At 48.9% G+C, this 17,565-nt stretch overlaps 1 protein-coding gene across 1 annotated transcript in view; it reads left to right on the top strand.

Annotated features, from left to right (window-relative positions):
* MEGF9 (multiple EGF like domains 9) overlaps positions 1–17,565 on the top strand; it is a 45,382-nt gene that overhangs the window by 6,794 nt on the left and 21,023 nt on the right. The window contains exon 2 of the mRNA XM_077787952.2: positions 15,891–16,083. Within this exon, the coding sequence (XP_077644078.2) occupies positions 15,891–16,083 (193 nt within the window). The remainder of the gene's footprint in view (positions 1–15,890; positions 16,084–17,565) is intronic.

Here is a 17,565-nt window from a genome sequence, read left to right as displayed (position 1 = left end):
CCTGCATGGAGGGATGCAGGAAAACGCTCCAGCTCCTGCATCCCAGCTGCGGGGCCGGCAGCAGCTTGCCTGGCTCCTCCTGTTGTCTCCAGCGATTGAATAAAGGCCGGGAGCAGGGAGGGGGCTGCTCCATCCGCCTGGTTTCCCGGGATTTCGCCTAGCTGCCTGGCAAGAATAGACCCTCCGGACACTGTAATTGCCTGCGGACCGATTGAGCTGCCCAAAGCGGCTCTTTTGTTGGAGGCTCAATTCCTCCCCTGCCCGGTGCTCATCTGGATCTTCCCGTGCAAAATTCCCCCTGCCCTCTGTCCCCAGGGTGCAGCAGGGTCGGGATGCTGTGCAGGCTGCCCCAGATTTGGCAGCAGCTCTGCTCCAGCCCTTCAGGGCTTTTCCCCCCTGCCCTGACTCTGGAAAAGATTTTGGAGGTCTCTGCTCCTCATTCACACACACAGCTCCTATTTCACTGAATGAGCTGCATGAACTAATCCAAATCCTTAGTTTGGTCTTGTGCTGCTTAAAGAAGGATTTTTTTCTTTTAATATATATTTCTGAACACCTGCTGTATGAATTAAAATTTGCCTTGTAAATGTAACCGATTCAGAGTCTAAGCATGAGCAATGGGCGTTTGCTTTTTGCCTGGAAAAAGAAAAAAGCAAAAACGCTAAAGGTTTTTTTCCTTCTGGCAACTTGGCTTTAAAGCAGAGAAGCCAAGACACTTCTTTTTAAACCATTTTTAATTCAGTTGCCCCCTGTTCTTATAAATAAGCCCCCAGAAACATGACAAGGCAAGCATCCCTGCTATTTATAGCTCTGCTCCACATGCCTGTTTTAAAAATCGGGCTGCTAAATGGCTCTGCAGCCTTTCAGCAAAAGGCCTAATGACACAGGCATTTTCTATGCATGGATGGGTGGGTGTTTAAAGGCTCTTGGTGCTGAGCCTTCACCCTGGGCAGGCAGGATGGTTTCTGCAGCAGGGAGATTTTTCCTGGGCAAAGGGGAGCCCCTTGGCACTGCCCCAACCCTGAGAAGGGGCTCTGGTGGGCTGCACCCCATGGCTCACCCCTGCTCCAGCCACTGGGGATGCTCCCAGCAGGGTCAGTCCTTCCACCTGTCCCCCACACCTTGGCCCTCCTTGGGGTTACCATTAAACAAGATATATTGATATTCCCCAAGTTGTTTGGGTATTTTAAAAATAATTTGTTGAAGCTGCGTTAACCTTTCATTCTTTCTTTTTTTTTTCTCCTTTGTGGCATCACCTCTCTCTAATGGGAGGCTGCTGGTAACCTTTACCCGTTTAACTGGTCATGCCACTTCTCAGATGAATCTGCTTTATTCCTGGCAAATGATACAGCCACAGTTTTCAGGCAGCTTTACTCTATTTTGACTGACTGGCTGACTGTATTAACTGATAGTGCTGGTTGGGCTGCTTTGATCCTGTATTATTTATGGAAATGATGGCACATAACTCTGTGTAGCTGATTAATGCTGCGTGTATTTTTAATATGCTAGTTCTCCTGTTTGATCTGTGCTAAATGATTATTCTCTGATGTGTTCCTGGGTTCATATTGGCTCTTTATGAAAAGGAGATTGAAATGGACTGTTTGTTTTGTTGCCTTTTTTTTTTCCTCCCAGTGGTCTTATTGTGGGCTGGTTTTTCAGCTTTCACAGGTCGTTTTCCCCAGCAGGGCTCTGCCTGCCACATGGAGCACTTACACTTTATTGCTATTAATTTGAGCACTTTGTGACATTACACTAAATTCATCCCTCAGTGTGCATTTGTGGGAAATTTTGAGATTTTACAAGGTGGAAAAACAACCTTTTAGGTGATGCTTAAGCCTTCTGTGTAGTTGCTGAATGAGATTGTGACTCTCACCCAATGGGACTCGGGTCCAGCAACACCTGAATGAGAAGAAAACCTGACTAAAATGGCAAGGGTGTAATTCATATTTTCTGTGCCCTGTCACAGGATGGCTGGGACTGGTTGCTATTAAGAAGATGACTTTAATTGCCAGGGATGTGTGTGCTTGACCCACAGCTTCCTCTCCTGCAGTGTGAGATGTGGTCATGGCTGGGGAGGGATCTGTGGGCAAAGCTGATGTTTCATCCCATGGCATGTGCAGTGCTGCTGGTACAGATGTGCAGGAGGGAGGCTGATGTCCTTCATCCCTCCTCCAAAATCCACCCCCAGCACTAGATGTGGCTGACAGGGTGGAAACCAGGAGCTTGTTCCAGGAGAACCATCTGTGAGCTGGAGGATCAGCATTTCCCCTTCCCAGGGCCTAGTGGAAGGGAAGGAAGCTGATGATTTTTTCAATACATATTTTTTTCTTTTGTATTAACTGCTCATTTTCATGGCACAGGCAAGGGTTGTCTCCAAAGCCCTGCCTTTACCCTGCACGTGGTCACATCTACCTTCTCCCTGGGCATGCTGTGTTCCAGCAGTAACAGGTTTGTGAGGATGCTTTCATGAGCAGTGCTGTAAAGGTGCAAAAGCAATGCTCAAAACCTTTAAATGAAAGCTTTTCTTCCCCTCCTCTGAACAGTCCTTTTTGTCAAAATCAGCAAAATATATCTCTTTCTGCAAAAGATCCCATTTCCTTTAATGGGCTTTTCCATTGAAAACAGTTTAAACTTGATGTTCTGTTCCTTCCCTCCAAATTTTTCAAAGCTCCTTGGGCTATGAAAACTTCAATGATTCCATTTTCCTCCCTTCTATTAATATATATATATGTATATATTACTTTTTCTTCCTGCTAGCTAAAGCTCTTGCTTTTTATCCCAAAGCAAACATTATAGACTGGGTTTTAGGGTGTTTTTCCTCTGCCCCAAAATAGGCATGCTCTCTTGAGCAGTTATTTGGGGGAAAAAACCAGGGTGAATGCACCATGTTGGGCTCTGAGGGAGCAGGCAGGATTTCAGGATTTTTTTCCCTACAAAGCCAGCTGCCTTCCCAAAACACATCTCGATGGCAGATGGGTGACTAATGGGGCAGGGGCACCCACGCCTTCACCCTGTCCCAGGTTTGGAGCGTTCCTGGCTGGGAGGGGACAGGGAGCTTGCACAATGCCCCAGCTGGCAGCGCCTGCGGGGCGGGAGGAGGTGTTGCCATGCCCCCCTTCCCACCCCAAACTGCAGCCTGGCCTGTGGGGAGCTGGCCTGGGTGCAGTTAGGAACTCCAGGAGATCCCAAGGAGGATGTGCTCCAGTGGTTTGTCCAAGCTGGAAGGTGGTTGGAGTTGGAATGGAGCACACTGACCTGTTGGCTCCTGCCTGGGCTGGGTGTTTGCTGACTTGCTGCCAGCACAGCTCCTTTGCTGGAGCCTCTCCAGCTTTGTGCTCTGCCCTTCCCTGCCATGGCCAGCGGGGTTTTGCCCAGTCCCAGTACCTGAAGAAGGATCTGGGGGGGAATTTGCCATGTTTTCCAGCTTGACTTGAACATCAGTGCTCCCAGCACTCCCGTCCCTGTGAGCATCCATGCCAGGCTGAGATCTGCCCTGTGGGGTTTTCCAGCAATGCTCCCCCGTTCCAGGGCAGGGCTGGGGGTGCCCCAGTTTGGGTCTGGGGAGCTGTTGGGCTGTGTGGCATCACTGTGGCTCGCTCAGCATCCCCTGGGCCAGCTGGCACAGGGAGCAGATGGGGAGGTGGAGCTGGGTGCTCGGCCAGGTTTCAGGCTATGATAAAGTGAAGTGACGTAGAAAACTAAATACCTATTATTGGAGAAAAGCAAACACTCACCTGCCTCCAGCCTTTCTCCCTTCAAGGGCAGGCTGCACTCCCTGGAAAAGATGTTCTCTTATTAATGTGCTCGCTTTCCTTTGGCTGAGTTGTTGAGAAATCCAAGTTTGACTCCAGATAATGAATGACAAACATTTATCTGGTCTTAACTATTTTTTTCTGAGAGGTTTTTTTTTCCTCCTGGAAGTTTACAGTGAGTTGTTGACAGTGTGCCCTTTGACGTGGATTAGTGTTGACGCCTGGCAGTTGGATCTTCCCATCCTTTTCACATCTTGCTTGTTCCTTTCCAAGGGAAGCTTTTGTACATGTCTAATCCATTTAAAATGAAAGATAAACACCAAATGGACCAGTCTCTGAAGGGACAGTCAGTTACAGGAGTGGTACTGACTTCCCTGTGGAAGGCAGCGAGCTGTTAGGGATGGATGGAATGACAGGAGAGAGCCTTGCCCCCAGCACCTCATTTTGGTGTCAGGGGATGCTGAAGCAGTGGCTCTCCCTGATTTTTGGTTCACAGACCCCTTAAAAGCTTTCCAGGAAGTGTGTGGATGGTGAGTTCAAGTTCAGGGACTAGAGAGTTGATGCTCTCCTCTCTGCTTCACCACCCATGGTTTTGTGGTCCCTCTGAGAGGATCCCCTGTGTCCACTGTCAGGATGTACATGAGCTTTGTACATGAACTTTGCCTCAGAGCTGGCATCTTTCCCACCTGTATAACTGTAGTTCCAGGTGATGTATTTATATTTTCAGTGGGTGCAGTATTGGCCCTGTCAAAATAGAGTCTCAGGGCTGTGTCAGGTACTGGCAGCTCCCTGGGTTTGGTAGGATTTTGGATGCCTCTTCGCAGGTAAAGGGACTCAGATCCTCCTTTCACCTTGTTTCTTTCTGACAGCAGAGCTGGGGGAAGAGGAGGCCCTGCTTCTCCTGCAATGCCAAAACAGTCATTATGAAGCCCTCAAAAATGAGGAAATGGTCAAGATAGAAATGTCAACAAACCTCTCCTAGCTGACCCATTGGCTGCAGAGGAAGCTCTGTGGTTTTGTTTTTCTTTGGCTTGGGATCAGGCTTGGTTTTGCTAGCCCCAGCCTGAGTGTGCTGCTGTTGCTGAGGGTAATTCCACCTTGGTGATGCTGGAGGGCTCAGCTCTGCTTCTGCAAATCACTACTTTGATTTCAGCATCTTGGCTCAGACTTGGTCTCAGCATAGTGCCTGAGCTGTGGTGAGATGGGGAGGGCTGCACAGGGAGCCTGAAACCCTTGTGGCTGGCTGCCTCCCTCCTTCCTGTCATGCTTTTAAGGCTTTTGCCTATTTACAGAGGATTTGGGTGTTCTGTGGGACAGGGCTGTTGTCTGTTGTACTTCTCTGAATGACCTGGTATGTATTGTGGAGGTTTCAGAGAATAGGCTTTAAGTTACTGTTTGTTTGTGGTTGCTGAACTCGTGCTGTTTAATGGAAACATTTCCCTTTGGTAGGAGAACTATTGCTGGAAAGAAATACAGGTAATAAATACCTCGTGTCCGAGGCAGGAGCTGGGACAGGATGGAGCTGCAGTGTCCATCCACAGTGACTAAGCAGAGGGGAATGAAAAGCTGATGTTCTGCCCTGGCTGGAGTCATCCATGTGCTGCAGGGCTTGGGGCTCCAAGCAGAGGTGAGGGGGAGGCATGGGCTGGCAGCTGCCCTCAAAGCCCTGCCCCTGCTCTCTGTGCAGAGGGGGATATATGCCCTTTAAATTCATGCCATGGCTGCAGTGCTGGAGGAAGTTGTGGAGCTGAGCTGCACCATGCTGGCTGCTCACACTCAGCAGATGATACTGGATCTGCTGCAGTCCCCTGTTTCCAGTGATAAGTGATGACTTTCTCCATCCAGGTGTCTTTTTCCATGACGTGTCCTGACCCATATCAGTTCCCTCTTTGAAAGCTTGGCTTCTCCTCCATGGATTTGCCAACAAATTTTGTCTGGCTGCGGTATCTACGACCCAGTTTGGCAGGTGCTGGGTGAGAACAAAGGTGTGAAACAAGCTCTGAACGTGGGAATTTAAGTCACTCGCTGTGAGCTGGCATCACTGTGTCCTGTGCAAGTGTAGCAGGACAAGTGCAAGGCTGCATTATAAAATAAGGGAATAAAACGTAAGGAACAGGAAACTTCTCTTCCCAGCTCGGATGACATTTTCCTTGCTCTGTCCCAGCAGCTCTCCCTGCTCGCAGCACGTTATAACTTACAACTCCTTGTCTGGCAGGAGTTATGGTAACTCCAAACCAGCCCACAGCACTATGTCATCATAACCCTGAAACAGGACCCAAATGGCAAAACCTGCCCAAAACCAGTTGTGATTACTCATGCTCTGTGCTATCCCTTTCCCCCGCTGGGCTTTCTGCTATGGTAATTCCACTTATTAAGCAAGGAGACAAAACACCTTTATTAAACTTGGAACCAAGCTTGGGAGCAATGAGAGGAGCAGGACTTGCTGGCTGCAGGCTGTCAAAGAGTTTTCTTCTCTTGTCTCCCCTCCCCTGCATGGCCTTTAAAGTGAGTGAGAGAGGAACAAAGATACTTTGCAGTTTGTGATGAATAAAAGTCTGCATTTAAATATGTTTGTTTAGAGTAGAGAAGAATTAGGAATGTGTATTGGGAATGAATCCTGGGATTTGTTGGGGCTTTGCTTCATCTCCAAGCTTGAAAATGCAAAGAGCTGGGGTTGTAGCTCAGGCTCTGGAAAGCTTCTTTTTATTAACACTTTCAGTTAGTGTTTATTAACACTGTGGATAAAAGGTGCCTTTGTTAACGGGTCTGTCCCTTTGCTGCTAGGCTGGAGGAGCTGAATCTTGAAAGGAACTGCCCTGGGCATCTGCTGGAATTACTGATGAAAGTTTTCATTCCAGATTTTCACCACAGGCTTAGACATAAAATAGCCTGAAACCCTCCAAAGCAAGTCTTCCTTCTCTTTCTCATTAAGAAAAATGGTTAAAAAATTGTAAAAATGCCTCTTGCTGTCTGTGTGCCAAGCTATGAATGATGAGTGAAGAGCATTTCATCTCACAGCAGTGTGATCCCCTCCTTGCTCCATCTTCTTCCTCTTGTGGGTGTCCAGAGTCTCCCTTTGAGTGCATCTCTTGGCCTGGGGAATGATTAGAGCCGTTCAAAAATCACTCCTGCATGCTTGGAGAAGAACCTGGGCCTGATGCTTGTGCAGCCCCTCAAGGTGAGGAGCAGCCCCAGAGGCTGTGTGTGCCCCAGGGCAGGGTGGGGAGCTGTGGCAGCCCTCAAGGAGCAGCTGCTGCTTCCAGGAGATGCAGAGCACTCCTCTGCTGGGGGAGCATGCACTTCCAACCATTTTTATATTGAATTATGGGTTGTGCTGTTTGCTGTTGGCCTCTCCTTGCTTTTGTTCTGTCTTCCCTCTGGTGTAAGAGCGCTGTAAATGAGGGAGAAAGGAAAAATAACTTCTTGCCACATTCATCCCAGGTTGGGCTGAGCTTTGGTAGCTCTGCCCAAGGGCAGTAGGCAAAGCTGCAGCTCCCTCCATACACCAGTGAGGACCTGGTGGTGTAAAGAAATTGAATTATCACTTCGCAACAAAAAAAGCTCTGTTTTTTGCAGTGAGATCAGCCATGTGTGTGCTTGCTACCTCCCTGGGGAACCTCCCAAGGGACCCCAGCCCTGCAGCTCGTACATGATATACCTGCATGGGTGCAGGGAGGCTGTCACCACTCCCCTCCCTTCAGCAGCTGGTGGCACTGAAGCAGATGTGTCACCACCTACTCTGTGATTTCTGTACTAAGCAAAACATGGCTTTCCAGCAGCCTGGACTCGGCCGTTTCCTTTTCTTCTCCCAGGCAGTGTGAGCCATGGCTGGGGATGACAAACCCAGCTCAGCAGCACCCACAGAGCTCTCGGGTTGGGTATTCCGTGGGTGCCCAGCCCCAGGCTGGCTCTAGAAGGAGGAGGCTGGAGGTCACATCCATTCCTGCCAAAGCTGAAGGTGGCACTGGGAGCATGAGGAGTTGATTGCAGTGACTTGGGAGAGGAGAATCTGTTGTATCTGCAGGCAAGGTCTGGAGGGGAGAAGGCTGCATGCCTTGCAGCAATGGATTTTGGTTTGAAGTAGCTTAATTGTGTCAGACAAACGTGCAGCTCCTGTCTCTGGGCAGATCATTCCTGTCCCTGCTCTGCTGCATCCCTGGCAGTGTGGGAAGGCAGGGCTGTGTGCTGCACCTGCTCTTGCCTGGGATCTGCCAGCAGCAGCAGGAACAGAAAGTTTTGCTTCTCAGCAAAAAGTATGAGCAGCAAACCCAGCTGTTACTCAAACAAAAGGTTTGACCCTGTTCTCCCTGGTCGTGCCCAGAGGAATCTCTGGGAATCCTGCTGGGCAGGGTAGGATGTGATCAAGGGGTGTGACCCGAGCTCATCCCCCAGCTCATCTCTGTTTTCTTGCTGGTTATTCACACAGCACAACTTTACAGCCCAAACACAAACAGTTGGAAGGATGGTTCCTGCTCAGGGTTTTCTCTGAAGAGCCTTAAATCTCCCATAAATTAACGTGTTCATTCATTAGTTGCAACTCCCCAAAGCACCGAGCAAAGTTTGTGAGTTTAATTACTTTTTGCAGGAACTGGAGCAGGCAGAGCCTTCAGCAGATGATTGTAGTTCATATTATTCATGCAGCTCTTGATAATCCCTTTCTCTGCTGGGCCGTGGTCGATAGACACTAAAATTGGAATCTGCTCATAAATTCCCAGCCCCATCCCGTGTCAAGTGTCTTGTTCTTCCAGTGAAAGCATTTTGCTGACAAAACAATTCAGTTTCCTGAGAGGTGCCACGCAAGTGTATCTGTCAGGAGGGTATGAGCTGCCAGGGTTCTGTGTGCTGGTGGGGAGGTGTTTGCCAAAGTTAGTTTTCACCCTGTTTATCTCTAAACCCTGAGTTGGGCTGGCTGTGTCACACACTGGGTGGTAAAAAATACAGAGATTTTCAAACAGAAACATGGAATATTTATATGGTTGCAGACGTTTGTGGAAATATTAGTGGGAAAATTTAATCATCTAAAGTAGAATGCAAACAAAACTATTTCTAAATTAATTAAAAGGCTTAGATCCATTTTTTTTCTAACTGTGGAGATTTTAATCCTCAAGTATGTATTTGGTCTGTTTGAAGTTACTGTAGTTTCTTATATCATAAACATTTTAGGGCCACATTCCTCTTTGTGCACAGTCTGCTTCATAAGAGACCCCGGAGGGTTTGTCTGCCTGTGGAAACTTATTGTTATATAGAAATGAATAATTCCTCAGCTGCAGCTGTGTAATCCCCCCTGCACAGCTTTTCTGCCCTATTACCTGGATCTTAATGACTCCAGGACCCCTCCTGCTTCCCCTGACATCTCCTTGTCCCATCCATGGGAGCTCCTCAGGTGTTGTGTTCCAGCAGAGCTGTGAGCTGGGCATCTCCCAGTGCAGGAGTACCAAGTTAATCAGAATCCATATTTTTCTTTTTTCCCCCCTCTGATGTTTACAGGGCTTTATCCTTTAGTATCCCAAGACAGCTTTCCACCTGTGAGTCTGACTTTTGATGCAGGTTTACTGGGGAATGAGCGGGTTCAAAGCTCTCTGCACAGGTTGCTGACTTGTTTAGCATCAAAAAGGAGGAAAAAGCAACAAAATTGCTCGGTGTGGAGGAGCTTTCAGGAACTGCTCAGAAACCAGGTGCCTGCAGGTTGCATTGCAGGTGCAGGGAAGGAATAGAAATAAGCAGTCCCAGGGAGTGAGCAGCCTTTGGGGAGGGTCTGAGGCTCCTGGTTTGCTCACAGCTGGGGAGGCAGGGCTGTGAGCTCTGGTGGGGAGTGGTCTCCATCCCTTTGAAAAAGCAGGGGGCTGACACAGTTGAGGCTGAGCTGGAGTTTGGCTGAAGCCCCAAACCTGCCTGCTCCAGGCTGATAAAAAGTTCTTGTGCAGCTGCTGGTGACCCCAACGTTGGGGCCTTGGCTTTGTGCTTCTTTCCAAGTGATAAGTGAGAGATTAATCTGATACAATGTTCCTCAACAGAGGTGTTTAATCTTCTAATGACATTACAAGTAATGTACATGAATTGAGAAATTGTTGTCTTTTCCCCCTTGTTGACCTCTAAAATCCTTTTATGGAACAACACAAGTGTTCCATAAAGTGTTGACCTGTAAAAGCCTTTTATGGAACAACACAAGTGTAATTCTCTTAACAGCATTCATGTGAACAAAATTCTCTTCACCATCAGCACCTGACTCTGCAGAGCCTGGAGCTTGATGGAGGCTCCAAGTGCCCAGAACGTGGTGTACTCAGTAATAAAGTGAATGCAAAATAACAGAAGACACTCCTATATATAAATTTTCTGGGGATAGGCAGAGATACTCTTCCTACCACTTTGGCTTTGCATTTTAGCCTCAAGTGAGAGTAAATTACAGGTCTGAGCACTTCAATGCACCTTCGTGACACAAGAGTTTGACTCTTATTTTGTGCTGAGTGCTGTCTGGATGGGAATGAGTCCTGGGACTTGGGAGAACTCCTCTTTTTGGGAAGTTACAATGCATCAGCTCCTCTCCAGCCTGTTCTTGCAGGAACTCTTAGCCCATGGCAGATGTTCCCCAGCTCCCTGTGGGAGAGCTCAGCCAGGCTGTGCCCTTTCAGATCTGCTGCAGCCGTGGGGAAAGGTTGGAGGCCAAAGCATCCTTGCACTGGGATAACAACTCCTGCACTCAGAGCATCACTGGAGTTGCATCCAAGTGAGGAGTGATGGAGCTGAATCCAAGTTGCAGGGTGGACTGGACCACGCTGACAGCGTGCCTCAGAGACGTGGAAGAGATGGGCTGGAGCTCAGGGAATTCTTTTACAAGGGCTGGGTAGGATGGGACCTTCCCTTTTAACAGCTGGCTCATGCCTGCTGTCATTATCCCATGCTGGAACTGCACTGTCCTGACCCTCGTCCCATGGCTGGGGCAGGTTTGGCACACCAGGGCATTGCACTGAGGGGATGAAATGTCTTCTCAGGGGGAAGGGAAAAAGCCTGTTGAGGCATGAGGAAAGACAGAGCCATGGTGCAGCACAGCTGTGCCTTTGGCTGTAATGAGGAGAAATTCCCACTGCAAAGAGCAGTGTCTAATTCTTTAAGGGAGTGTGGTGTGTTTGGGGGAAGATCTGGAGCTGCTGCAGTGCAAACAAGGAGAAAATAGATCTGCCAGGCTGGCTCAGAGCAAAGCTTCACCCACCCAAGAAAGGCCAGAAGATGCCAAGATGACAAGTCATGATCCTGACTTTTCTGGACAGAGTTTCAGGGCCTTTCCCATCAGGATGCTTCCTCCAGATCCCTGTGTTTAACAGCCACCATTGGACCTGTCCTCTGTGAGCTTTTCCAGTCCTGCTTTGGAGCCATAGGTATTTCTGGCAGCCAGAACATCCCCTGAGAATGAGCTCCACAATTTAATTACAAGGGGAAAGGAAATGACTTTGGATAGATTTTTAAACCTGCTGCCTGATCCCTTTATTTCTGTCTTGTCAGGAGTGGTGCCTGCAGAGGGATTGAGAAGGGGAAATGGAAGAGAAGGTAGGGAATGAAGTCTGGGGAAGAGGGAAAACTGCTAAATTAATATGAAAACAAAGCCTTTCCAGGGATGGGATCTGTTGGGGCAGTGGATTAAATCCAGTGGGATATCTGGGAAGTATCTGGGAGCTGAGCTTTTTACTGGGCTGTGTTGGCTTCAGAGCTGCAGGTGCCAAACTGGGGCTGCACCTCTGGCTCCCAAAACCCAACAGTACCTCCAGGTTAGAAATGTTCTGGTTTTTTTCCCTTCATTAATCTGGAGAACAGAAAATGTCTGTCTCCTTGGGGATGCTTTTGCAGCAGGACAATAAATAGCATCTGTGGGCCTCCACAGCTTGCTCTGACAGCTGCATGTTCTTATAACCAAAAATGTGCATCTTGGGTTTTCCAGAGTGGCTCCCAGGGGGAAGGTGAGTTCATTCAGGATTTGCACTGGTTCAGGATGTCCCCAGCTAATGTGGTTTCACAGAGACCTTCGTGCCTTTCACAGTGTTGGCTTCTTTACCCTTTGTAAATATTTCACCTGTTTTCTAAATTATTCATTCATTAAGTGGCTTGGAAAGGAGGAGGAATCATGCTTATAATATGTGTGAAAACTTAAAACACCACAAAGCTGAAAGGATGTGAAAAAAAATAATTTGAGGAAGGATTTTTACATCAGAACAAGCCCTGTTAAAGTACTAGGAGGGGATGGGAGAGGAAGGGACGTGGAGTCTTGATGGATCTGGCACAGGCTGGGATGTTGCTAGGATTTGCAGAATTGGGATTTGCATTGGGATGGGATTTGGGGGCTGAGATCTTTATTGGGGTGGATGGGGTAGCTGGCAGGTTTGAGGTGGCCACTGAGGAGTCACAGGGTACCCTCAGACCTGGAGGTTCTTGGTTGTGTCAGTGCTATTTACAGCCATGGTGTGGATCCAATACAACATAAAAGATCTATTCTCCACTTTATTGGTAACTTATGGCTTTTGTATACTAAACATGAATAGATTTTGGGTCGGGGCTAACTGAAATTGGTTATTAAATCTGTTTCCACACAGCAGCGTGCCCCTTGCTTCCCAAACGAGGAACTTTCCCTTCCAGTCCACCTTCCTCTAAGCAACAACCAGTGAAGGTGAAATATTGTTCCTGAATGGAACAATGTGTTTGTTTTTTTATGGTGCGTCTATTCTTGGACCCCAAAACGTCATTAGGCTGTTAATTAATGAAAACCTGTCAGTCCCTTCATGAGCAAAGGTGGTGGGTTTTATCTGTGATAACCGTGGGCTTTGAGCTGTAGTGAAGTTCTTTGTGGGAAAAGAAGGGAACCTTGCTGGTTTAGCAATGGGGAACAGGCAGAGACGAGCAGGGCTTGGAGGCCCTGGGGTGCAGGGGAACACCCTCAGATGGGGAAACTGAGGCAGAGCAAGGATGAGTCAGGATAGCAAACTGAGAAGAGTCAGAGCTTGGACCAGTGCCTCATCTTTGGTCTTTGCTTGCTTGCTGATGGTGTTATCCCAACCTCAACACAACCCTCCAGCCGTGACTGTGCAGTCTGGAGTGGGACAGCCCTGGGGTCATCCCCTCTCTCCATTCCTTTGCCTTCACAAAAACTCTCAGTGAGGTATTTTTGAAGGTTATCTTCAAAAGCAAAACATCAGCCTGAGAAAACTGAATAAAGGCTCCTAAAGCCCAGGCTCTGGCCAGAAGCCAGGACAATGTTCCCTAATTTTCTTCTGTAGTGCTCATCCTCTTTGCTGTGTTCCCGGAGCCCAGGGCGGGTGTTGGTTATCAGCTCCTGTTCTGGCTGAGGGCCGTTCGTGCCTTCTGCCACCCGGCTGCTGTGGGGACAGCAAAGTGTCCTTTAAATTAGCCTCATGTTTTCATAGCCTGCTACATCCTTGTGTAGCCCTTGCCCTCGATGGAGTCCAGATTTCAGTGCTGCTGTCTGAATCTCCTCCACAGCCCAGCCCACACAGCTCCCGGGCGTTTTGGGGCTGCATCCACGTGTGAGCTGGGCTGGCTGCATTTGGGGTGGGTAGGGGCCATGTGGGATGCTCTTCCCCTACCTGGGACCACCATCCCTTCCCAAAGATCTCTGGTGTTGTTGGGGGATGTAAGGTCTTCAGGAATTGACCCTTTTGGGAGACAACTTCTAGCTCTGTCGTGTTGTGCCTTACCGTGCATTTGGGGTGATTTTGCAGCAGACAGGCCCAGCTCCTGTCCTCATCACTAGCTGAACCAGGCTCCACCAGCCTCCCAAGCACAAAGTGCTTTTGCCAGTGTTATTTTGGATTATTGCAGCATTTCTCTGTCTCCTGGGGCACTGGCATTGCAGTGGTGTCTGTGCTGCTGTTGAATTTGGCAGCTAAGGCAGAGCCTGACCTGAACTGGGGCAATTTGATGGGCAGGAGCGCTGGATGGAAAGCAATGTCAGATTCAGGTTCAAAGTGCTGCCATCCTGCTGGAACATAAGTGATGGGGCAGAGCTCCATCGTGCTGATGGGGGCCATCCTCAAGCACTGCCCCACTCCTGCCCTCTCCATCCAGCCATCCATCTGGAGTTCAGGATGGTCTCAGGTGGTGCCTCTGGCTTTGATGCTCCTGGAGCACAGGGGTGGTCTCCACACGGAGCTGCTCATCCCTCTGAGTGGTACCTGCCCTGCCAGTGCCTCCCATGCCATTAGAATGGACACAGTGCTTGCTTTATTTCCTCAATCAAGTCTGGCAGGTCCAATGGCACCACATGTTGAGTTCTGAAAGGGAGATTTGTTTTGATGCGTGTTTGACAAACTCCAGAGTGCTCTTGCTCAACAATTTTTGGTGGTTTCTGCTCTGGTGGGAAGGAGAAGCCCAAGTGCCCAAATCAATATGGTTCTGCTTGGATAATTGAGCTGGGAATTTAGTTCATTATGTGAAGTAGCTGTTGAAGTGGATAATTGCAGATCTTGAGGTGTTTGTCCTATGTGATAGTTTGGATTCAAGAAAATTTAGGTGCAATTTCACAGGTGTATAGGGACAACTTGGCTTCTCTGGGGATCTTGTGGAGTAATAAAGCTAGATAACTCACATTTCTTTGTGTGTTAGAAGAACATGGATGACAAGGAAAAGAGCTTTAAGTCAAGTTTTCTTTGGATGGGGACCTGGCCTCTCCCCTCTCCCTAAAGTGCCCCGAATACTGGCTCTTCTCAGGCCATAACAAACACCAGCAGTTGTGTAAAGCCCCTGGTGCTTTATGCACTATTTCTGCAAATAAACCTTGTTTATAATTCAGTCTTGGCAGGAAAAGACTTTAAATTATTAAGGCACTAAACATTTTGCAATGAAAGAGCAGAGATAAAGCTCTTGGCAGAAACAAATTGCCAGGCAGAAGTTGTTCTCTTCAGTGCATTTGGGGCTTAAAAGTATTACAAGAAATAACATGTGGGGAGGACTGGGAATTCATCACTTGATCAAAAGATCTGCTTCTCTCCAAAGAAAGCAGCTGCTCAGTGCATGCCATCCAGCACCCCTGGAAATAAGTGTCCCCAGAGCCATCCCCTCCTACCACAGGACTGAGGATGGTCTGTTTTAGGTGGTGGAGGTCTCTGTCCTGCCTCCAGCTCTGCCACAGTTTTTAAAGTGTAGTTTTCATGCACTTGGTGCTCCTCTGAGGGCAGCTTTTCAGGGGATTTTGTATCCCTTCTTCAGGAGTGGGAGATGCTGCTGCCAGTTCATCATGTCAGTGTATGGTCTGTGGTAAATCAGGGCGTTCCAGTGCTGTGGAATGGAGCCTCTTAGAATTAATGATTTTGCAACCTGTTGCTGATTTTATCCTGATTTTACACAGTTACTGCTTGTCAGCTCCTGGAATCACACAACCATGAGGGTGGTTAGGTGTGTGTATTTACACAAAGACATTGTGTACAGCTACATATAGATGTATTTTAGGTAGTCATACCCATAATCTTGTAGCTGTTTGTTGGAGAGATTTCAAGCATGAGCTGTGGTATTTCAGACCCCAGGGTGCTCCCATTGTGGTTTTTGTCCATCATCTCAACATTTTAAAGCAAAAATCATCCTTAAAGTGATGATGGGTGTTGATGTTTCCCCCTCTCTCAGCCCCTAAATGATCAGGCTAGCCCAGAGATATGAGGCCTTGAGGGGAGGAACATCAGGAGATGGGCAAAGATTCAAAAGAGGCTCTCACCCCCATGTGGTTGTCCAGCTTCTTTATTCCATGAGATCAGAGGGGAAGAGCCAGGGAAAGAGGGTGACCAGGAAGGGTCAGGGGTTTATCTGGGCTCTGGACAGGGTGGGATTCTCTGGCTCTACACCAACCCCGTTGGGGCATGAAGGAGGAGACCAGGCTTATCTTGATCAGAGTCACAGGGGTCCCGGGGAATGGGGGAAGGCATGGCCTGAGCAGAATGTGACAGGGGGTATGCCAGGGGTGCCCAGAGAAGCTGTGGTGGCTGCATCCCTGGAAGCGTCCCAAGGCCAGGTCGGTGCTTGGCGCAGCCTGGAAGCTGTCCCAGCCCGCAGCAGGGAGCTTGGAATGAGATGGGCTTTAAGGCTCTTCCAACCCGAGCCCTCCTGCAGCTGTGTGATTCCGTGCCTCTGTTTCCCTTTCCCTTGCAGGAGACCTGTGCAACTGCAGCTCGGTGGGCAGCGCCGGATGCAACCGCACGACGGGGCAGTGCCGCTGCCTGGCCGGCTACGCGGGGCCGCGCTGCCACGGCTGCGCCCACGGCTTCTTCCCGCAGCAGGGTGGGCAGCAGTGCCAGCCCTGCAGCTGCAGCCCTGCTGGAGCCACCAGTCCGCAGTGTGACCAGTGAGTAACGCCGCGGGCTCTGCGCGAGGCGCTGGCATTCGGCGTGGTTTGGGTTTCGGGCAAGAGGGGGTTTTGTCATCTGTGCTGCTGTTTGAAAGGGAAAAAAAAAATAAGCAGGAGGGAAGGTGGTCTGATAAAAATTCATGAAGATTATTATTCCTCTTTCAAGAGCTGAATTATAAAAATACCCACGGTTGTGGCAAAAGCCCTGGCAGCACCCAAGGGAGCTGAGTTGTGTTCCAGAGTCACACAGAAGCAGAACCTCTCCTAATACCTTGTGCATCTGTTAGTCCCTGTTGGGCAGGGCTGCCCTCACGCCTGAGCTGGGAGGGGAGCAGAGGCCGGGGAGGAGCACAGGGGCTTTGGAGGGGTTTATTTTCCAAAGGGATGGGTTTTATGCCGGAGGCAGGCAAAGCTTTTTGCTCTGCCCTTGCTGAGCATTGGGGTGGAAGTGGCCCCGACAGCAGAGTCGGCTCCTGCCTTGCCTGGTGTTTACAGTCACCAGAGCTGATGCTTGGAGCTCGTGTATAATGAATGTGTTCCTCTTCATTTCACCTCACCCACCCTCCCATCTTGCCTTGTAAAAGCTGACACGCAATGGTTTTCCAAGCAGTGATCTGCCAGCCCTTAGAGATGGTGGCTGAGGCTGAAGGGTCTCTATTCCTGCAAGATCACACCGAGCTCTCCAACATGTGCTCATGGCAACAGCAAGTTCCAAAGCTTCTCCTTGGCGGAGACCTCAGCAACCACCCTGCAGCAACTTCCACCCTTCCCAGGCTCCTGCTGCCTTATTGTCTTCTAGGGCTGGGCCTGGGCTCAGTGTATGTTGAACACCTGCAGTTCCCTGCCAGGATAGGGGCTGAGTCACAGTCAAAATGCTCTGCAGGGACATGCTGCCTGTAATTATTTTATACATTATCTCCCAAACGCCCAAACCCTCTGTTGATGTCCTTCCTTTTTATTTCATTGCTGCATTTTTCTGCTTGCATAAGCTCTGATAATTCAGAACTTAAAAGTAGCACTCCAGTTGAGGAAAGTGACCTTCTTACTAAAGGAGGTGATTCTTGAGGGTGGAAAATATGAAGTTTTATCACTTTTTTTTTTTTTTTTAAGTGGCTGTTTTAGGTATGGGAAGATGTGCCTGGAAGCATCAGGGTTTGCCACAGAATTGAAAGTGTGATTTTGGTCAGATTGGAAAGATTGGAAAGATGAACTGGACAGAAAGGCAGATGGGGCAAATCTTATCTTTGGGAACTGGGAGAGGAGGGAAAGTGCTGCTGCAGCAACTTGGTTAACTGGAAGGGAGCTTTCTTGTCCTAGCTCTTGAGTTACTGGGCAGTGGGTGAAGCATGGACATGTCTGGTGTGTCCCCATGTTTCACTGTATGGGGTGAGCCAAGGAACGCCCTTGGGAGCTTCAGGTGAGATGCTCTGAGCTGTGAAGGAGAATGAGGGAGTTGGAGCCATCTGCGTGGAGCAGAAA

Source organism: Lonchura striata, chromosome 17 (genome assembly GCF_050655825.1).
Source record: "Lonchura striata isolate lonStrDom1 chromosome 17, ASM5065582v1, whole genome shotgun sequence".
Lineage (NCBI taxonomy): Eukaryota > Metazoa > Chordata > Aves > Passeriformes > Estrildidae > Lonchura > Lonchura striata.
Note: the sequence above shows the minus strand (reverse complement) of the source record. Positions and strands in the feature narration are given on the sequence as shown.